The sequence below is a fragment of the Pelodiscus sinensis genome, chromosome 29 (assembly GCF_049634645.1).
Source record: "Pelodiscus sinensis isolate JC-2024 chromosome 29, ASM4963464v1, whole genome shotgun sequence".
Taxonomy (NCBI): domain Eukaryota; kingdom Metazoa; phylum Chordata; order Testudines; family Trionychidae; genus Pelodiscus; species Pelodiscus sinensis.
The window spans coordinates 6,838,476-6,861,069 of NC_134739.1; the positions used below are offsets into that span (position 1 = coordinate 6,838,476).

The 22,594-nt window shown below is 45.6% G+C and overlaps 1 protein-coding gene across 6 annotated transcripts in view; it reads left to right on the forward strand.

Annotated features, from left to right (window-relative positions):
- Positions 1–539: 539 nt before the first annotated feature.
- The window catches only part of CDC27 (cell division cycle 27), a 57,535-nt gene continuing 35,480 nt past the window's right edge, over positions 540–22,594 (forward strand). For 4 of the 6 annotated variants that reach the window (XM_075911550.1, XM_075911551.1, XM_075911554.1 and 1 more), the window contains exons 1-4: positions 541–725; positions 13,464–13,539; positions 18,184–18,331; positions 22,128–22,253. In XM_075911550.1, the coding sequence (XP_075767665.1) occupies positions 699–725; positions 13,464–13,539; positions 18,184–18,331; positions 22,128–22,253 (377 nt within the window). In that variant the 5' untranslated portion in view covers positions 541–698. Of the gene's footprint in view, positions 726–13,463; positions 13,540–18,183; positions 18,332–22,127; positions 22,254–22,594 lie in introns of all 6 variants that reach the window. The other 2 variants (XM_075911552.1, XM_075911553.1) reach the window with 2 other exon arrangements.

The following is a 22,594-nucleotide window of genomic DNA, read 5'->3' on the forward strand; positions in this document are numbered from 1 at the left end:
GATGAAGGGGAAGAAGAAGGTAGGAGGAAGGGGAAGGAGGAAGATGAAGAGAGGAGGAGGGGAAGAGGAAGATAAAGGGAAGGGGAAGGGGAAGAAGAAGAGGAGGAAGGGGAAGGGGGAAGAGAGAGGAGGAGGGAAGGGGAGGGGAAGTTGCAGGAGGAAGATGAAGGGAAGGGGAAGAAGAAGGGGAGGGAGCGGGAGGAGGAGGGAAGAGGAGGGGATGGGGAAGGGGGCGATGCGGGATTTGACGGGGCGGAGCCTGGGAGACGCAGACAGGCAGGGCTGGGCAGACCACGCCCCCCGCGCTCCGCCTGCCTGCGCCGCCCAGCCCAGCTCCTGGCGCGGGGAGCGCTCGGCTCTCTCCGTCAGCTCGGGCCTCTCGGGCGCTGCTCGGGTGTTTCCGTCTCCGTTCGGCGCTCTCCCTCCCCGCGCCTGTGGCGCGCTCCGCCCTCGGCTGTTTCCGCCCCCGCTCGGCTATTTCCGGCTCCCCTCGGCTGTTTCCGCCCCCGCTCGGCTATTTCCGGCTCCCCTCGGGTGTTCCCGTCCCCGCTCGGAGGCAGTCGGCGCCTGGCCGGCCTCCTTCCTTCCCTCCCGGGTGCCTGCCCCGGTAACGGTCGCTGCGAGTTTAAATGAGCAGGGGCCGGGCCGCGCCGCGCCGCCGCCAGGACTCGCCCCGCCGCGGGCGCTGAGGGGACAGGATGACGGTGCTGCAGGAGCCCGTGCAGGTACCGAGCCGCAGCCGCCCCGAGGCCCCGGCCTAGCGGGCCCGGCCTCTCCCGAGCCAGCCCGGCCTGGCGGGGCCCCCCCCGCCCGCCCGGCCGCAGGGGCCCCTCAGCGCCCGCCTCAGACGTGGGGCCCCGAGGCCCCGCCCCTGGAGCGGGGACCAGGCCCCGCACGGCCCGCACCGCACTGACCCGGCAGCCCCTCCCCCTGCCGGCCCGCCTCCTCCAGACCCCCCCCCCCCCCGGCCAGGCTCCCCTCGAATCTCCCAGAGGGGCCCGCCACTGGCTGGTCTCCCTCCCCCCACCTCGGCCCTGGTATCCCTGCGCTCCGTCCTGCCACAGCCCTGGGGGCCGATCGGGACCTCTCGCTTGGGCGAGGGGCTGGACACGATCCCCGCCCCAGCGGCAGAGCCTCATGTGCCTAGCTCGTAAGACAGCCGATGGAGACAGGGAGGGGGGCACGAGGGGGCAGGGAGGGGGGCACGAGGGCAGGTGGGACGAGGGGGCAGGGAGGGGGGCACGAGGGGGGCACGAGGGCAGGGGGGACGAGGGGGCAGGGAGGGGGCACGAGGGCAGGTGGGACGAGGGGGCAGGGAGGGGGCAGGGGGGACGAGGGGGCAGGGAGGGGGGCACGAGGGCAGGTGGGACGAGGGGGCAGGGAGGGGGCACGAGGGCAGGTGGGACGAGGGGGCAGGGAGGGGGGCACGAGGGCAGGTGGGACGAGGGGGCAGGGAGGGGGCACGAGGGCAGGTGGGACGAGGGGGCAGGGAGGGGGCAGGTGGGACGAGGGGGCAGGGAGGGGGCACGAGGGCAGGTGGGACGAGGGGGCAGGGAGGGGGCAGGGGGGACGAGGGGGCAGGGAGGGGGCACGAGGGCAGGGGGGACGAGGGGGCAGGGAGGGGGCACGAGGGCAGGGGGGACGAGGGGGCAGGGAGGGGGCACGAGGACAGGTGGGACGAGGGGGCAGGGAGGGGGGCACGAGGACAGGTGGGACGAGGGGGCAGGGAGGGGGCACGAGGGCAGGTGGGACGAGGGGGCAGGGAGGGGGGCACGAGGGCAGGTGGGACGAGGGGGCAGGGAGGGGGCACGAGGGCAGGGGGGACGAGGGGGCACGAGGATAGGTGGGACGAGGGGGCAGGGAGGGGGCACGAGGACAGGTGGGAAGAGGGGGCAGGGAGGGGGGCACGAGGACAGGTGGGACGAGGGGGCAGGGAGGGGGCACGGGGGCAGGTGGGACGAGGGGGCAGGGAGGGGGCACGAGGGCAGGTGGGACGAGGGGGCAGGGAGGGGGCACGAGGACAGGTGGGACGAGGGGGCAGGGAGGGGGGCACGAGGACAGGTGGGACGAGGGGGCAGGGAGGGGGGCACGAGGACAGGTGGGACGAGGCGGTAGGGAGGGGGGTACGAGGGCAGGTGGGACGAGGGGGCAGGGAGGGGGCACGAGGGCAGGTGGGACGAGGGGGCAGGGAGGGGGGCACGAGAGCAGGTGGGACGAGGGGGCAGGGAGGGGGGCATGAGGAAACAATGAGTTGATACTAGCCAGCATAATAGTGGCTAGTGCACGTCCAAGAGGGATTCTTCCCATCTCCACTGTTCCAGCCCAACTCCTTATGGAACCCCTCGATTTCTCCTTTCTGGTTTCATTCACCCTCCATGGCTGCTGTTTTTGTATTTAAATACCCACAATGTGCTTGTCACTGTGGATTACACACAAGTGAAGGGCATTCATTGTCCCAAGGAGCATGCAGTCTAAGGCCAGGTCTTCACTTGCTGCTGGATATTGATCTTCTGGTGTTAGATTTAGTGGGTGTAGGTAAGACGCCGTAAATCGAATGCCGAGGGTGGCTCCATGTGGCACTTGTACTCCTGGCTGTTGTGGAGAAGGGAAGCCGATGAGAGCGTTGGCACCGGTCTTCACAGAGGGAGGCCAACAAGAGCAGAGCTCAGCTTAAGGTAAGCAGACTCCAGTGACATATTTTACATAGCTGGAGTTGCGTACCTTAACCTGGCCTTCCAGGTCTGGTGTAGACTTGGTCTAAAAGAGACCAAGTCTCGCCTGAAAGACCCAAAGGAGGAAATAACTTTAGGTTCTTTTTTTCTCCCCCTTTTTTAAAGTCTAATTTTTTTTCCAGGATATTTTCCCTTTTTATTTTAGTCTCTTTTCAGAAGTGATACCATCTCAGAAGTTATCCGTTCTCTCTTTCCTATATCAACTTTGCCTTAGCTATCCTATCTATGTTCCCTCCCACTTCAATTTTCCCATGCTATCTCCTCTCCTTTCCCCTCCACCAGACTTCCAATCTTTTTCAGGTTTCTGTCTTTAGAAATAAATTGGGACATAGGGCTTCAAAGGTCTTGCATGCAAAATAAATTTTTTCTTGGTAACTTGTAAACTCTCCCAGCTTCTACACGGCCAAGATGCTTAGCATGCTGGACAGTTTTTCATAATGACAATAGTGAGCACAACAAAAGTATCTAATTTCTCTTGTTTCCTCTTCTCTCTAAAAAGATAGAAGGATGTAGCTTTTTGTGGGATACATCATCTACCCCACTGATTTAGCCTACACAACAAGGTGGAAGCAGTGGTGGCACTATTATTGTAGATGAGTTCATCATCTTTATGCCAAATTCTATAGGTCTGCTCTGAACCACATTAGACAACGCATTGCTGAAAACACTTCTGGCCATCTGATGCCCTTTCTCCAGTAATACTCTCTCAAGTTAGCATCTCGAGCTGGGCAGGTGGTAGCAGCAGTTGGAAATTCTAGCAAAAAGTGGCTAGTGTAGGCTTCAGTATGGAAAGAAAGTAAATGCCCGCTTACATAGATATTGTTTGCTTTCATTCACTAACATTTTTACAAATACATGCAATCAGCATCTTTTCTGCTGTCCTGATTATGGCTAACCAGGTGGGAAATATTTGATATTCTGAAATTTCCTTGGCAAAGATATGGAGTATTTTATTTGAGGTATGTTGTTTGATGTGTAAAATGGACACTTGTAATGTTATCTTCTCTAGCTTGGAAGTTCTGTTGATAACACTCTGCTTTCATTATCACACAAACCTACGGCTTGTCTACACTAGCAAATTACTGTGCTGTTGCTTTCTCTCTCAGGGGTGTGAAAATACCACTCTCTCCCTCCCAGCACAGCAAATTGCAGCGCTGTAAAGCGCCAGTGTAAACGAGCTCCCAGTACAGGGAGCCCAAGTGTAGACCAAGACCCTAGCTGGCTTCGGTGTTCTTCATGAAATACCAGCTCTCTCTTATTTTGCTCTCCAAAGAAGCTAATGTTAGTGTGACTTCAATGCACAATCATTAGGTCTACTTTTGTAGGACTCATGATATGCTTCTATCTCAACCCCAGTGGGGCAGCAGTAATAGTGGTTGTATTGTAGGCACAGCTTAAGTGACAAGCTTATATGACAAGGTGGCAAAAACATGAGTTCTGTGTAAGTTACAGCCTCCGCCATTGCTTTCATTAGCTGGGTTGCAGTGGTGAGAATTGCAGATCCTAAATGTGCCATTTTCAATGAAGCCTTTGTTTAGGCCTAGTTTCTCTCTTCTCCTTTGATGACCTCATAGAAATCTACCTTGGTCATCTGCAGTCACTTAAAAGTAAACAGCAGTGGTGCAGTGATTCTGGCAGTTGTAACAAATGCAGTAAAACCACAGGATTATGATGCATTCTGACACTAATGTAATAAGCCTATGACATTCAGGCTGTCTTGCTGTATGGATTTAAATGAAGTTGTTGGGTTATGTGTTCAGTGCTTGGCTGGACTCCTGGTACTTTTTCGTTCCCCTGTTATCTGAGCATTCTCCTTGCACATGTTCTGTAAGAGCAGGCATCACTTCTGACTCATCAACATTATAAGTGATGTGCGTATGTGTAAAAACGCATTTTTTCCCATGTACCTTTGTATAGCACATACTGATGGTCATTCAAGAGATCTTTCACTCACCTCATCATCTATCCCTTCACCACCTTGCAAAAGCATTTGGAAAACTTACTTTTACAATCCTGAGGAGCATTGTAGTGGTTTCATTTATATAAATAGCATTTTAAAAGCGTCTAAGATGACAAATGCTTGCCTTGAAAAGCTTCCATTTTAAGGACTAGATCTTGACACCTCTGCTTGCAGTGAGTAAAAAGTGGCAGAATCTTGTCCTAATTAGACAATGTATCCTTTGATATCTCCTAATGAAGTCCAAACTTGAAAGATGAATTAATCCAGGTTTCTCAAGCTTCACTGCATTGCAACCCCCTTCTGACAACAAAGTTATTAAAATAACCCGGGAGGTGGGGCTGGAGAGGGGGACAGAATGAGGAAGGAGAAAGGCAGCAGGGCTCAGGCTTGGGTTTGATGATGGGCCATAGCCTGAGCCTCAGCACCCCCAGATCCAGCAAGTCTAATGCTTGTCCTGGTGACCCTATTAAAATGGGTTTGCAACCCACTTTTGGGCTCCTGACCCACTGTTTGAGAGCTGCTGATTATTAAGATATATATTTCATGTGTTAGCCTATAACTAGGGATGTTAAAAATAGTGTAAGAGGTAGGGATGTGGTAGTGTAAACCAGTGTTTCTCAACCTTTTTTAATAAGTACCCCTTTTCCAAAAAAAAAAGTACTCCCAGTACCTACAGTTTTCAGACACGCATTTTTTTTCCTACCATTGCAACACATTTGTTTAAACAATTTAATCGTAGCCGGGCGGGCAATGAAATTTTTGGGTGTAAAAAGTTCAAAAATTATAAAGCTGTAAATTTCAGTTGTGTTGACGTACCCCCCAGACATCTTTCAAGTATCCCTAAAGGGACTCTCATACCACTGGTTGAGGAAAAAACTGGTATAAACTGTTAACACGTGAACCTGGGCTTATGGGTTAACCTTCACGGTTGCACACAGTTTCCCGTCCCCCTGCGCTGCAGGGGTTCCAGTCAGCTTCCCAGGAGCCGCCTTCCACTCAGCATGTAAACATGCAACTGCTGAAAGTTTCAGCACATTTACCTGAATACACACATTTCAACATCCCTAGTAATAGGGTAATTGTGTAACCGCTGAAAATCTCAGTGGTTACCCTGTTGCCCACACTGCGGGCTCTGCGGCAGTGAAGCCTCCTCCCTGGGAGCAGAACCCACTGCCCTTGCTCATCCGGCTCCCGGGGGAGGAGGCTTCACTGACTGTAACCAACACTGTTAACCAATAAGCATTCACTTATTGGTTGAACAGTTAGTCGTTTACACTCAAATATTCCTACCTAGAACAGATGCATTTTAATTTTCATCTCTGAAAATCTTTAGTTTCACTAATACAGCTCTTAACTATTTCCTTGGATGTTTCAATACCTTGTGTTTTCGTCATATTTGAATAGCTGGTATTGACTGCCATGATCAGGTCTAATGATTAAGGCCTTAAAATTCAGTCTGGTCAATTTCACAGTTATGGGCTTTTAAAAATCAGAAATTTCATTATTTTGAATATTTAAATCTGAAACTTCACAGTGCTGTAATTGTAGGGGTGTTGACCCAAACAGGAGTTGGGGAGGGCTACTGTAGGGGTGGGCTGTGGTACTGTTACCCTTACTTCTGCACTGTTGCCATCAGAGCTGGGTCCTTGGTCAGCAGTCACAACTTTCCAGCCTCCCAGCTCTGAAGACAGTGTAAAAGTAAGGGTGGTGGTACTGCATCCTCCCTAAAATAACCTTACAACCCCTCCTGCAATTCTCTTTTGAGTCAGGACCTCCAATTCGAGAAACAACTTTCAGAGGGGAGAGACCAAATTTCATGGTCCATGATGCATTTTGCAGGGCTATGAATTTGTTAGGGCCCTACTAATGATGGATGGTTTCCAAGGCCGTATTCATATGGTGTCTGATAACACAATAGACACAGCCATGAACAATTATTGTTAGCTAAGGTTCCCGGACCAGTCAGGCTTTTTCCTTGCTCTCCAAAACCATGCTATGAAACCAGAATTGTCATTTCATTTTAGACTAACCCCAGCCTGAAAATCAGTCTGTAATGATCTTTCTTAAAAGGGAAAAAATTCTTGTCTATACTGGTCATGGAATTAGTAATGTGGACAGACCCTTCTTGTTGAAAAGTGCAGTGCTTTTGACATTACCTGTTGCACAACAGAGATTTCATTTGTTGGTAAGAAAAGAATGGGAACCAGCTCTTGGGCTTTGTCTACTCAGTGGGAAAGTGTTAAAGTAAACTATTGGTTGGAACACTCTGAATCTGCAGCTACTGTATAATGCCCTGTGTCCGTACAGGTCGGCTGTCTGAAGCATTTAAGTGGTGGTGGTGAGATCTCTACCTCTGCTCTGGATAAACAGGTGCCACCTAAAAAAGCTTCTCACTGCAGATGAGAAATCACAGTGTAGTAGTTCAGCCAGTTCTAAATCCAATGGAGTAGCTTTTGTTGGGTAAATATCCAAAAGCAGGAGCTTGCAGCAACAGTTCTGGACCCTGAGGATTGGTTGTCTTTGTATCTCCCAGAATGCACTTACAACTACAGTTGTCAGGTATATTGCAGGAGGAAGCACCAGAATGGTTTTGTCATAGGCACTGCTGCAGTTCGGGCATGCTGAATTGTTGCATTTGTCTTGGTAACAACTGCCTTCATGTGTTCACTGACCGTTATAATTTCCTTGCTTTGTTTCTGAAAGGTGAAATATCGGCAAAATTAATTGCCCACTCTTATTGAGGCTAAAGGCAGGTTAAATTGGTTTTGTAAAAGCTGTTACAGCATGGTGGTTCTTTTCCTCTCTTGTCCTAGTCTGTAGAACAGGGGTGGGCAATAATTTTTGATGGGGGAGTCCTAGGAATGTAAACAACTAGTTGAGTGACTATTCACTTCTCTCCTCCCCTGGCTGCTTTTGTATCAGAGGCAGCAAGGTGGGGGGAAGCAGTAGCTGGCGCTGGGGGGAACTTGCTTAAATGCCAATTCCACCCAGCTCCGTGTCTGTGCTGCAGGGGCTGAGGAAGGGAGGCATCGCCGCAGCAGTCCCACCTTGCACTGCCCCTGGGAGCCAACCCCGTTGCGGCTCTGCACTTTAAATGTAGTACTGCAGAGCTGCAGCCGTGATAGCGATCGTCCCTCCCCCCATCAACTAATCGAGGGCTGCTGTCTGGGAGCCACCTAAGTAAGCACCTTTCAGCCAGAGCCTGCATCTGACACTCCACACCTTGCTGCACCCCTGGCCCAGGTTACCACCCAAACCCAGTGCACCCTCCCTAGGTTATAACTCCTTCCATAGAAACGTGTGACTCTTGACCACTTACCAAAAACTTGGAGTGGCCCACCCCGTCAAAAATTATTGCCTTACCCCTGATCTAGTCTGACCATCCATACAACACAGGTCACCAACGTCTCCCATTACTCATACACTAAACCCAACAACTGAAATTAGATCAAAGAATGACAGCCCAAAGGAGACTCAATTTATGTGCCACAGGCAAAGAAGGTGCATAAGTGTGTGAGGCCCCTGCAATGGCAGGGAAATGATTATGTAAGAACAGTCTAGATAATCCTGACTAGTGACCTGCACCAGTACTCTGCAGAGGAAGGCCAAAAAAACCCAGGTTTGACTAGTGTGAGCTTAGAGAGAAAATTACATCCTGATCCCACACATGATGATCCTGAGCTTGTGAGCAAGAACCAGCAGTGACGCTCCTGAGACTGAAAATGATTTGTCACATTAGCCTTGGCCCTACCTATCCAGTGTCACCAATGTCACCCTGATTGATGTAGCTATGCCAACAAAGTGCTGTAATGTGGTCTTGGCCTACCTTTTGAGAGGACAACTAGAGGAACTTGCAGTCTCTGGCACAGTAAATACATCATCTAAGTCAGGCCTGGGTGAAATACAAGCCAGGGACTGGATCTGGCCTACCAAGCCACCGGATCCGGTCCGCAGACGCAACAGGGAGCCTCAGGCAGACTTCCTGCTTGCTCCATGCCTCTCCCCATACCACTTAGAGAAACGGCTGGAGCAGCCACTTTTCTTTCTGAGCTGTGAGCCGGGGGAGTGGTGCTTCATGCACTGCTCCTGCCCCCATCACAATCCCATTGGCTGACTTCTGGCCAATGGGAGCTGCCTGTTTGAAGAACAGGCAGTGTGGGAAGCCGCACTCCCCCATCCCCTCAGACTCCTATTTGCCAACACACATGGCCTCTGCAGCCTATGCAGGGTTGGGGCAGGCAGGCAGGCTGGCTAACTGGCTACTTGAGAAACCTGCTGGGCTGCTGTCCAGTAATCACCCATCCCGACCAGAGCCTCCCTCTGTCACCACTCCAGTCACCTACCCCACTTAAGCCAAATCCTCTGTCCCACTCCTAAACTCAGGAGTATCCCAGACCCTGCATACGAATCCCCTGCCCAAGGTAAGAACCCCAATCTCTGCTCCTCCTCCTGTACCCAATACCCTGCCATAGGTCACAATTGCCTCCTTTACCCAAACTCCCTCCCAGACCCCACACCACCTCCTGCATCCAAATCCATTACACGAAGTTCCCTCCTATGCCTAATCTGCATCCCAGACCCCATGCCTCCTCTATTAATATCATGGAAGAGTGCAGTCCTTTACCACTTTCCACAATCTTGGAGTGGCCCCCCTCAAAAATTATTGTCCACCTTTGATCTAAGTAGTGACAGCAATCTGAATAATGCTATTAATATTAGGGATATAAAATCCAGGTTAATTGTTTAACCGGTTTAAAAAAATCCTAAAGAACTAATGTTAATAAGATCTAGGGATGATAACTGTGTGAGTATCTGTCTGAGTTGGAACATATATGTGCAATCTTTGTGAGAGAGCAATTCTGTAGGCATCCTACTGCAGTTTTTGTGTTCCTGTATAGAATCTCAGAGCTCCAATTAATGGAAGTAAGACATTGGTGTTTTGTTTTGTTTTTTCACATGCCAGCTAACAATGGATCATATTAACCTTAGCTCACTGTGGAATGTGTGCAGCTGTAACTTCACAGAAAAGGCCATTCTGCAATCCTGTGCAGTTGACAGCAATCATACAGCAGTTGATAATGCCATTGGCATGATCTCTAATGTGTCTCAGTGTAGTGAATTAATCAGCTGTTAGTAAAAACCCACAGAATTCCCCAAGTTTGTTTATAGCTTGATTAACATGTACTCACAGCTGAGGACATTGGGGAGATTCCCAAACCTGAGCCATTCTTTTTAGGTGACATAGCTGAGGAATCGTCCCAAATTGAGGTGTCATTAGAGGAGGTTGTGGAACAAATTGATAAACTTAACAGTAACAAGTCACTGAGACCAGATGGCATTCACCCAAGAGTTCTGAAATAACTCAGATGGGAAATTGCTGAACTATTAACTGTGGTTTGTAACCTACCCTTTAAATCATCTTCCGTACGTAATGACTGGAAGATAGCTAATGTGACGCCAATATTTTAAAAGGGCTCTAGAGGTGATCCTGGCAATTACAGACCGGTAAGTCTTACGTCAGTACTGGGAAAATTAGTTGAAACCATAGTAAAAGATAAAATTGTCAGACACACAGATGAAAATAATCTGTTGGGGGAAAGTCTACATGGTTTCTTGTAAAGGGAAATCATGCCTCACTAATCTGCTAGAGTTCTTTGAGGGGATCAGCAAACATGTGGACAAGGGGGATCCAGTGGATAGATTTCCAGAAAGCCTTTGACAAGGTTCCCTACCAAAGGCTCTTAAGCAAAGTAAGTTATCATGGGATAAGAGCGAAGGTCCTTTCATGGATTGATAACTGGTTAAAAGACAGGAAACAAAGGGTGGGTAAGTTTTCCAAATGGAGAAAGGTAACTAGTGAGATTTCCCCCCCCCCCCCCCCCCCCCCGCAAAGGTCTGTCCTGGGACCAATCCTATTCAACTTATTTATAAATGATTTAGAGAAAGGGGTAAACAGTGAGGTGGCAAAATTTGCAGATGATACCAAACTGCTCAAGATATTTAAGACCAAAGCAGATTGTGTAGAGCAGTGGTCCCCAACCTTTAGAGCCTCTCGGGCGCCCGCGGGCGGGGCCACTCACGTGCTGGGGGGCGGGGCCGCACGTCCTGGGACACGCCAGGGGCGGGGATGCCCTTGCACCCGGCGCCGACATGTGCCCCAGGGCCGGGGCCGCCCGAGTGCCTTGTGCCGTGGGCCCGGGGCCGGCGCCGCCGCCCAAGCCACGCGCCTGCATGTGCCCCGGGGCTGGGGTCACCCGAGCGCCGCGCACCAGGCGCCGGTGCGTGTCGCGCGCCTGGGGCCGGCGCCTCCAGTGCACCGCGTGCCGGGCTGGCCCAGGTTGTCGGCGGGCGCACACAAATGCCCCAGCGGGCGCCATGGCGCCCACGGGCACCACGTTGGGGACCACTAGTGTAGAGCTTCAGAAAGATCTCACCAAACTAAGTAATTGGGCAACAAAATGGCAAATGAAATTTAATATTGATAAATGTAAAGTAATGCACATTGGAAAAAATAAAATGAACTATATGTACAATATAATGGAAACTAGTTTAGCTACAACTACTTGAGAGAGCTTTGAGTCATTGTGGACAGTTCTCTGAAAACATCCCCTCAGTGTGCAGCGGCAGTCAAAAAAGCAAATAGAATGTTAAGAATAATTTTAAAAGGGATAGAGAATAAAACAGAAAATATCTTAATGCCTCTATATAAAACCATGGTACACCCACATCTTGAATACTGCATGCAGATGCGGTAGCTTCATCTCAAAGATATTTTGGCGTTGGAAAAGGTTCAGAAAAGGGCAACAAAAATGAGTAGGGGTTTGGAACAGGTCCCATATCAAGAAAGATTTAAAAGACTTGGACTTTTCAGCTTAGAAAAGAGGAGACTAGGAGGGGATATGATAGAGGTCTATAAAATCATGACTAGTGTGGAAAAAGTGAATAAGGCAAAGTTAGTTACATATTCCCACAATATAAGAACTAGGGATCACCAAATGAAATTAATAGGCAGTAGGTTTAAAACAAACAGAAGGAAGTTTTTCTTCACTCAGCGGACAGTTAATCTGTGGAACTCCTTGCCAGAGGATGTAGTGAGGGCTAGGACTTTGACAGGGTTCAATGGGGAGCTAGAGAGATTCATGGTGCTTAGGTCCGTCAATGGCTATTGGCCAGGATGGGTAGGAATGGTGTCCCTAGCCTCTGTTTCTCCGGAGCTAGGTGATGGGGGTCTGGGGGATCACGTGAGGATTACCTGTTGTGTCCCTTCCCTCTGGGGAATCTGGTATTGGCTGCTGTTGGCAGTCAGGATACTGGGCTGGATGGACCATTGGTCTGATCCAATATGGCTGTTCTTATGTTCTAGGTACAGATTAACTTTATTTGCTCAGTATTTATTAATTTAATATAAGCAATATAAACAAGAACAAATTTAGATTGCTCAGTATCACTATTGGCTCCCAAGTATGTTCTTTTCCTTTGCTTTCAATATATAAATTTGGTAGTAACGTCTTACAGCAATACTGAATTATACATAGATCACTGTCCCACTTCCACTGATGCATGGAAAAGACTTCTCTTGACTTTACTGAGAGCTGGATCTGGTTCATAGACAGTTGTATTTTACAGCAACAGACACTTGACATGGGAGGAAAGGGATGACAAAAGGACATGACAATTGTATGCCTAATAGTAGAGAAGTAGCTGTGCCAGGTTAGAACATGAGGGTTCTTCACATAGTTTTAAAATACACTTGAACCTCCATAATCTGCATGTCTGGGAACATCCATGGTTCACACCCTAGCAAGGGGACGGAGGAAGTGGCTCTGCGCACTGCTGCTCCTTCTCCCCCTTCCCCTGCAGTTGGGACAACAGCAGCACAGCAAAGTACTGGTATGAAGACATTTCCCCCACTGCTTCCATAGTGGAGGGGAGTACAGAAATAAATGTGCCCCCAGGAGCAGAGTTCCAAGTAAGTACCCCCATCCTCACTTCCAGATCCCACACTCCCATCCCTCTCACTCACACCCATTCCTTCCCTCCTAGATCCTGCACCTTTAACCTCCAGCGTGCTCCTGCACCCTCTTTCCCTCCGGGTACATCTACATAGCAAGGCTAAAGTTGAATTAAGCTACGCAACTTCAGCTACTTCAGTTGGATAGCTGAAAACAAAATACCTTAGTTCGGCTTTTGGCGTTGTCTGCACAGCAGGAAATCCAAGGAAGAACACTCCTCCTTTGACTTCCCTCACTCCTCATGAAATGAGGGTTACCCTGAGTCGGAGTAGGAAGTCCTCCAGCTCAACATTATTTTGAAATAAAGGTGTGTAGTGTAGACACGCTAATAACACTGCTGTGTAGACAGCCTCCAAGACCTGTACTCCCACCCCCACACCCTTAATTATGGCAAACAACCATGGTCTGGAAAATTCCATAATCTGGCATACCCTATTTCTTAAAATTGCCAGATTAAAGAGGTTCAAGTGTATAATGAGACTGCACTTAGCGACCCACCCTTTATAAGCATTTCTCTCAGGCAGTTATTTTAAAATTTTTCTTAAGGCTTTTATTATTGGGTGGCCTTTGAAGAACACTTACTAGATAATTTAATTTTCCTGGCCCTTTGGCAATGGAAGCTAGTCCTTAGTATTTCTTTCATTATTAAATTTTTAATGGATTTTTTAAAAAGTTTTTCTCTGTGAATTTAGAATCACGTGTATCCATTTACACGCATCAGAAAATGAATCATGGTGTATATATTTTTCTCTTCCACAGGCTGCTATATGGCAAGCACTTAATCATTATGCTTATCGAGATGCAGTGTTTCTGGCAGAAAGACTATATGCAGAAGGTATGTGTCTCACTAATATTGAATTAATGGTTTATGTTTGCTTAGACTGTTTGGGGCTTCACTTCTCTTTTTCACCTGGATATTAAACATTTATTTCATTCTACTCTAAAACTCCCCTGCGATTGAAGAGACACTGTCAAGTTAAAAATCAAATGTTACTTGTAACAGTCCCAGGTATTGCCTAAACTTACTATAAGAGTAGAGGAAAAACATTTTTTTATTCCAATTTGCCTATATACCCTGGACTACTGTTTCACTGTTGGCCCTGTACTATATTAGTTTACTTTGTGTGGGTCTTTCATAGAGCGACAGGGGAGAAACTTTTAAAACATCTTTATTTGGCAGGGTAGATGTGGTAGATGAAACTATTTTTGATTTAAGTGAGTAGATTTTGGGTAGATGTTGCTTCAGAATGGCCTATTTGAAAATATTTCTATATTGACACCAATTTAAAACCTTAAAATATTTAAATAAAAAAATGAAGATACCTTCAGGACCCTTATTTGTCATGCTTGCTTGTGGCTTGAAATTCCTTATATTTACATGACTTTATTTTTATTCTGGGATCACTGTGCTATTTTTGTCTAGCCCAGATCCAGTTTCCAATTGTAGCTCCTCTCTTCTTGCTGGACATAGAGGCTTTTATAACCAATATTCCTACATTAATTGGTCATAAAAAAAATTAGTGTTCTGGTTTATGCCTTTTCTCTGAGCTCAAACATATTACCTTTTTCCATACACTTAAAATTCTCTGGATCAAGGAGCTGTTGTCCAGAAATTGCTTTTGAGTCTGTCTCCAGCATAACAGCTACAAACACATGTGCTGGACTGTATCTTGTTACATAACAAACTGTTAAATAACTGAAGTTGGCTCAGCATAGTGTATAGCTAGTTATTTTATTTACTTATAAATCAAAATAAATTAAAAATTATTATTAGGGATATGAATGGTTAACTGTTACCTGGGAGCAGCCCCCCTGTGTGCAGCCTGCTGAGAGCTGCACCAGCCCTAAAGGGGGAGAGAAGAGAAGAAGCAGGGGTGGAGGTTAATTAATTAAGTGGGATTTTATATCCTTAATTTATGCACAACTTTTTAAAAGTTGTGTGGATTTCAATGATAAGCAGTTTGACAAGATAGCAAGCCAGCTTGTACTAAAAGTTAGAGTTCTGTAAAAAGTGAGACTTGTTTGGGTCTTATTTCTTTTTGGCTTCTACTTAAGAGTTCCTTTCCTTTTCTGAAAACTGTGCATATATGATTACTTTAAATGCACAGTTTCTGCATATTGTTGAAAAGTCAAATGAATTAGGAGCCCAAGTCCTGTTAGCACAGAAGAATCCCAAGCATTGTTACAGGCTGGAGATGGACTGGCTAAGTAGCAGTTCAGCAGAAAAGGACCTGGGGATTCCAGTGGATGAGAAGTTGGATATGAGTCAACAGTGTGCCCTTGTAGCCAAGAGGGTTAATGGTGTATTAGGGTGCATTAGGAGGAGCATTGCCAACAGATCTAGAGAAGTGATTATTCCCCTTTATTCAGCACTCATGAGGCCACATCTGGAGTATTGCATCTAGTTCTGGGTCCCCTACTATGGAAAGGATGTGGACGCATTGGAGAGGGTCCAGCAGAGGGCAACCAAAATGATGAGGGGGCTGGAGCACATGACCTATGAGGAGAGGCTGAGGGATTTGGGTTTATTTAGTCTGCAGAAGAGAAGGCTGGGGGAGGTTTGAGAGCAGCCTTCAACTTCCTAAAGGGAGGTTCCAAAGAAGATAGAGAGAGGCTGTTCTCAGTAGTGACAGATGGCAAAACAAGCAGCAATGGTCTCAACTTGCAGTGGGGGAGGTCCAGGTTGGATATTAAGAAAAAACATTTCCCTAGGAGGGGGGGTGAAGCCCTGGGATGGGTTCCCTAGGGAGGGGGTGGAATCTCCATCCCTAGAGGTTTTTCAGTTCCAGCTTGACAAAGCCCTGGCTGGGATGATTTAGTTGGGATTGGTCCTGCTTTGGGTAGGGGGCTGGACTCAATGACCTCCTGAGGTCTCTTCCAGCCCTAGGATTCTTTGATTCTAGGTATTTTTAAAAACTTTACCTACAGACTGTATCTTCTCTTTCTCCTCTATCCACCCCATTATTTATCTCCTCATAGAGTTTGTTCAGTATATGGCTACATATATTACACACACACATGATGTTAAAAAACATTAAGGTTGCAAAATCAAGAACTCAAAAGTAGGAAATCCCAGAGTTAAGGTTACCTGTATAACTTAATCCAACCCCCTTGTGTGTACATGCTACGATGCAGTTTTAATTTTATGAACACACATTATTTGTTCTGCATTACTCTTGCCTCATTCAGTGCATAAAATGCATCTATTCTGGAATGAATCTGGGTTGTGTTGTGAAGGAGGGTGTTTCTTGGACCAAATTCTGCAGCAAATGAAGCAGTGGAAGGTCTATGGAGCATGGTAGTGGATGTCAGGAAGAGAAAGGATGGCATCATGGTTAAGGTGGTTGAACACTGTCCTAGAGAACTGGATTCTATCCATGCTTCTGCAACAGAGTTCCTGTGAGACGCTGGGCAAGTCATTTACATTTTGAACATATGAAGTGCAAAGTACTCTGGAAAAATTGGGCCGTAAGCCATTCTCCTTGCATACACAATTAATGGAAATACGTTGCCTTAATTTTTCTGAGCCTCAGTTTACCCACATAAATTGTAATACTCTGTGGTGGAAGAGGGAGGATAGGATTACCTGAGCATCAAGAGGATTTGTGGTATTACTTCATAAGTGTACCTGACTTAAGTTATAATTATTTAGCCTCTCTTCTGAATAGAATCAATTTAAATTTAAAAAGCAAATATACGTAGGTATAAATACTGAGGCTTGCAAATGGAGTATGAGAAGTTTTGTTATAGGCAATAACCTGATTAATAACCTGTTTAAACCTGTGCAATTGTGAATTGAAACTTACTGAGAATTTAAAATGGTGACTGTAGTGAATTAGCTTGAAAGCAGGAATGGGAGTGATGTTCTGCTTTGTAACCTGAAGGACCTGTGCCTAAAATTCTACTTCCTAAAACTTGAATGCAAAAAAGATTAGCACCTAATGTAGGTAGGGCAAGGTGCATACAACACTTTTCTGTTCTAGTTTTATAAACTACTTGTTCATTTAAAATGCACATTTTAATTTTTGCTACCTTGCCTCATGTTCTGAAAAATGTTTTCTGCTCCTCCTATGCTGTGCAGACGTGATAGGTGTGCAGACAAAAGTTATTTAGAAGTGGAAACTGAATGTTGTTCACAGCAGACCATAAAATTCAGTAGACACGTTCATTTGGATTCCTGTTCCTTCAGCATAATGAAGTCAGATTTGGTATGACTCTCAAATCCGGTGCAGAAAGCACATAGCTGCACAACGAATCTCCTTATTTAACTTGGTCTGTTCTTCTAAGCATCACTCAAATTACCTTCTCTATTCCCTTTCCTGTGCCTTTTTCCTTCATAACCTCCTATAAACCCTTCTTTTTCCTCACGCTTAAACAAAATAATGGAAAGAGGAGGTGAATAAATCCATTTCAGTCTATTTTTAATATTCAGAAAATGTAAACAATAAAGTCTCATATGCAAAATATCTGCACATCAAATAAATGACTGTCTGTTGTTGCTTTTAATATTTCATGGTAACTTTTGGATCTTTGTCAAGTGCATGGTTTCCAGATTAACTATGGATAGACTGACAAAAATAAAGTGGCTTACAATGATGCAACAGCATCAACCAACTTGGGAGGAGGAAAAGATGCCTTCTCGCTAAAGACTTTTTTAGGACCCAAAAAGTTTGATGATAGCAAGTGAAATTTTTACATCCTTGAAGACCTCTTTGTACTAAATGATCCTTCTAAAAACTCAGTCGTAACCGAATACATATACCTTTAGATCCTCTGTAGCTATAAGTTTGGCAAAGTGTAGCTACTTTGTGACAAAAATGAAAATATAATTAAGGCCCCTTCCACACATCCACTGAAATAAATAAACTTAAACGTCGTCGTTGTGAGCTCAGTATGACTTACTGGGTGTGTAATCCTTACTCAAAGAACTGTTAGACCCAAATAGCACTACAAAGTCAAATTTTTAAAAACACCCAAGTCTCATTGAAATCCACTCAGTTACCTGATTTTTTTTTTCTTAATAGAAAAAAATTGTGCTCCTTGTTTCTAGACATATCTAGATAGGGATGATAAAGTACTATTAGCAGATACTCTTCTAGGTCCTTGACTTATCATGTTCAAGAAGCAGTCATAATAATTATGTTGTGTTAGAAATTATTTTTTCACTTTATTTCTGCAAGTACATTTAAGAAAAATAGTAAATCATTTTTGTAGATATGGAGGCCAAAATGGATGTTCATTCACTACAGTAGTTGGGGGCAGCCAGGATTACTAAAAGATCATGGGATGATGAAATTTCTTGTGCTGTAGCTAGTAAAGGAAATGCACTTGATTCCTTTAATCTGTCCTGTTTTTTCCCCTCACAGCAGGAGTCACATTATTTGTACATCCTGTTGCCAGCAGTCCTATGGAGCTCAACCACTTGTTCCAAAATATTCAATGATCAAAGGGTAACAATGATCTTGTTTTGTTTGTTTAGTACATTCAGATGAAGCACTGTTTTTGCTGGCAACATGTTACTACCGCTCAGGAAAGGCATATAAAGCATACAGGCTCCTAAAGGGACATAGCTGTACCACCCCACAATGTAAATATCTGCTGGCAAAGTGTTGTGTCGACCTCAGCAAGTAAGTAGTCTGCTTCTATTGTATTGTAGTATTCTGGCCATTTTTTTAGGAAACTGTAATGCATAAACTGGTAATTTACTGGACTTTTAGCTTTCAGGATTATCACAAGTGGAATTCATTTTGCTTTCAGATTTGGACCTAATTGCAGAAACCCATTGCATTGCCCATATTGCAGAAACTGCCAAAAGGTATTGAGTGCTTTACAAAGGAGTTGTGAAATTGTATTTAAAAAGTCACTTATGAAGCCAGTTTGGGAACTGTGCTCTTGAGTGCATTCACCTCAATTTGTTGTAGTTTACTTCATAAACTGCTGCTACCATGAATCTAAACTTTAAAAAAAAAAAACCCTTAAAACAGTAAATTAGTCACCATCCATGAAGCTGGTACTGATGGAAGAAGCTGGCAGAATTATGAATTAGCATGGAACCTTGTGCTTACCCAAGCCTTATGCACCATATAAGCATTCAGAATTAAACATTAAGTGAGAGATAAATTGTGTATGGGCCTTGAGTTGTCTCTATGTGCAGATTAATATAGCCTGGTTCTTATAATAAGATGAGAATTGAGACTGGTAAAGCAACAGACTTTTTTGGGGAGGAAGGTTTTAGTCCCATTTTCCATTCACATCTAGGCAGCCCTCTCAAACTACTGAGGTACATATGAGGTGTCGGAGAGGAAATAATGTCCGTGCAGGGAATTTACGATACTGTGGGATTCCTTCCTTTTAGATTAACTTAACTGTATAACCTCAGACTCCTGGCTTTGCATTTCTGATTCATTTTCAATAATAAAAATTAGGGGACCCCGGATTTGTGGAACACATGGAACTTTGTGACTGAAGTGAGGGACCTCCCTCAAAATAAGGGGTGTTCTAAGTATGCTTCTAGGTTGTTGATTCAGATCTGGTCTAGATCTATGGTGATCTTTATCTGTTCGTTCTTCCTGTGGAATGAGTTTTATTGTTGTAATCAAGATCTTTCCTAGCCACTTCTCAAAATCAGCACCTCAACTGACACCTTGCTGTAGTTGCAACAGAGTAAGCAAGAATCTACTTGATGATTTTTAGCCATCATCTAGTCCCCTTATTATCTTCTGCCTGCTCTGTGGGCAGTGGGCTCTTTATAATGAAAGTTTCTTCCCATATTTGAATAAGATTCCTCATAAAACTACAAAGTCAACTATGAAGGGTAGAGAGAATCCCTACAATAATATAAATAAATAAAGCTGACATATCCTGATAAAGAGGGTAGCATAGCAATCTGGGGTCAGCCACAGGCAGATTTGTTTTTTGAAAAACAGCTTGAAGGAGGCTGACAAAAACTAGAGCATATTACAAGGGTAGAATATTAACACAGATTTTTAGAGTGGGGTGGGCAATAATTTTTGCCTGAGGGCCACTTCAAAATTTTTTGAAGTAGCCCTGGGCTACCCCGGAAGGGGCGGGGCCTAAACAGGAAGGGGCGGGGCTCCCCATCCCCAGACCATGATTGGTCTGGGGGTTGGGGAGCCCCTTTGCACCCCGCCCTTCCGACTAGGCACCATGCCCTGGAAGAGGCTTGGCATGCTCCCCCACCCTCTGGCCAATCAGAGCCTGGGGGCGGGGGAGCGCGGGAAGCCTCCTCCCACCCTGTGAGGAGCACGTGGCACTTTGAAGTGGGGCAGGGTGAAGGAAGCTTCACGCAGCTCCCCCAGGCCCTGATTGGCCTGGGGGTGGGGGAGTGCACGAAGCCTCCTCCACTCTCCTGCCGCCCTGCAGGTGGTGCTTCAAAGTGCCACGTGCTCCTGGCAGGGTAGGAGGAGGCTTCGCGTGCTCCCCTGACCCCAGGCCAATTAAGGCCTGGGGGTGGGAGAGTGCGCAAAGCCTTCTCCACTCTGCCCCCTGCAAGCAGCGCACAGCGCTTTGAAATACTGTGCGCTGGCAGGCCGGATCCAGCCTGCGGAGGCCCTTTTGCCAACCCCTGTTTTAGAGGGACATATTCTCTAAATAGTATTCTTCTGTAAGAAATTGGACGTATGCTTAACTTCATGTTTTTTACTTTATTATTATTATTATATCATATAATGTGACTCTGTCTTAAAATATTTACCAAGCAATAAGGCTGTTTAAAAATTAGATTTAGAGGGGTATCCAGGTTAGATTTTAATTTTAAAAATGAGAAGTCCTGTGGCATCTTAGAGACTAGATCCCACTTTTGGATTTTACCCATGGATTTGTGATATAATATATTAGTTAATCTCTAAGATTTCACAGGACTGCTACTTGTATAAAAATTAGATGTTCATCCCTTCACAACAGAAAACCAGACTAAATAGATACAGCTTGTACTATATTCTGTAGTGACTTTCAGAATTGAGGGCCCTCCCTAAGAACGTTATACCTTCTATGCCCTCCCTGAGCTTAACTTCCTAGTGACTGTACAGTTAGCAAGAGTATTTCAGCTGAACACAGTTGCCACAATGGTTCCTAGGGAACAAGGCAGTCTTGGTTTAGAATGTATCCTAGTTGTTTGGGGGGTTTATGGGTTCATAGAGAATTCTCTACTTCAGATAAATAACTGACTATAAAGCATATTGCTGTGTTCCCAGTCAGCAGGCTGAACTTGATACATTTTGTTTTCTAGGTTGTACCCATGCTGTATATTTTTTTCAAGGGATGAAGCTTGTCTCTTCCCATCCACATTGTGTAGCCAAGCTGCATGAAATGTTTTGTGGTGGAGATCCAGGGGAAAACTTTTGCCCATCAGCAATGGGCAAGTAAATATGGGGGGAAATAAATAATAATTGCATTTAAATAGGACTTTGACTTGGGTGTAATGCCACTTTAATTTCTTGATGTACCTGCTGTAGTAAAGTGGAACATCTGATTTCCAAATGTTCTGTTGAAATAAAAATAAGTTTAATCTTTTTTGCAAGGGACCAGTGTAAGGTGACTTGTTCTGTTTCTCTCCTGACAGTCATATCTGTATAAAGTTTGATTCCGGTATAGTTTATTCCTATAGCGGAAGTAGAGTAATTATCCTAACATAACTCCCTTCACGCTAGGGAGCTTGTACTACTTGAACTGTACTGGCTTAGGTAAAGGACTGCAATCTTCCGTGTACAGACAAGCTCAAAGGGATATTGTCAAGTCTGACCATTCCCCTCTCCTTGACCTGCAAAAAAAGTCTCTCCCCCAATACAAAAATAGAGTTACAGTGATGTTAAAATCCCTGCTTTTAAACTGCACAAACCAATCCATGGTACGTTGTATGTACAATACACTGTGCCAGGCCTTTGATCTCCCAGTCAGTTCTGTCCTTGTAAGTAAGCAATGCATCAAAATTCCAAGCCCACTGGATAGCCCCATGTTAAATCACAAGAATGGAACTGCCAGGGACCATCAAGGTACAGCGTAGGTAGGAGACCAAGCCAAATCCAGTTGTTTTCCTTGAAAACCCTTTAAAGGTGCCTGACTTTCACAGGGTAAGTGTTCTGTGTCCAGGCTGGTAGTGTGTCTGTCAAGCAGAAGCTGCAGTACTCTACATCTGTGGTGTCCAAGCAGTTCTGGAGCATTAGCCACTATAGTGACTATTGCTGTAGGAAACTAGCCACACTCAAACAGCCACCTGTGGCTAGCATGTTGGACACCATGGCTGTACATTTTGAGACTCCTCCAGGAGGAGACTGTCCAATTTTGAACCCATTAGTAATGATAACATTTTGTTTTTGTTTACAGCAGGATAGAAACATTGGATGACCACTAGTGTTGTGAGTCTTGTAACTTCTCTAAGCCTCTTTGTGTTTTTTGTTTTTTAAGGTTGGCAGAAGGGGAGCAAATCTTATCTGGTGGAGTGTTAAATAAACAGAAAAGCCATGATGATGTTGTTACAGAGTTTGGTGACTCTGCATGCTTTACCCTCTCATTACTGGGACATGTATATTGGTAAGGTTTCTCTTTTAAAGCTATTAAACAAGGCAAAACCATACATAACAAACATCTTGTTATAATTTTTTTGTTTAATTACAATTAATAGCAGTGCTGCAGTGCTTTAGTGTGACTTGTTAATTTCAGGTTTGGTTAGTATTGATTCTCTTCTCTCTTTGGTGTCTGTGTTTTCTTAAATTTAACATAACAGAGTGTCAGCATGCTGCTTTCCTTAAGAACCTAAAAATATCCAAAAAACTTATTCCATTTAACGGCTTTAATATTCAAGCTCAGCATTAGCAGTTACCAAAAAAAAAAAAAAAACCCCTTAAAAATAGGGTTTTTTTTTAATACAGTTC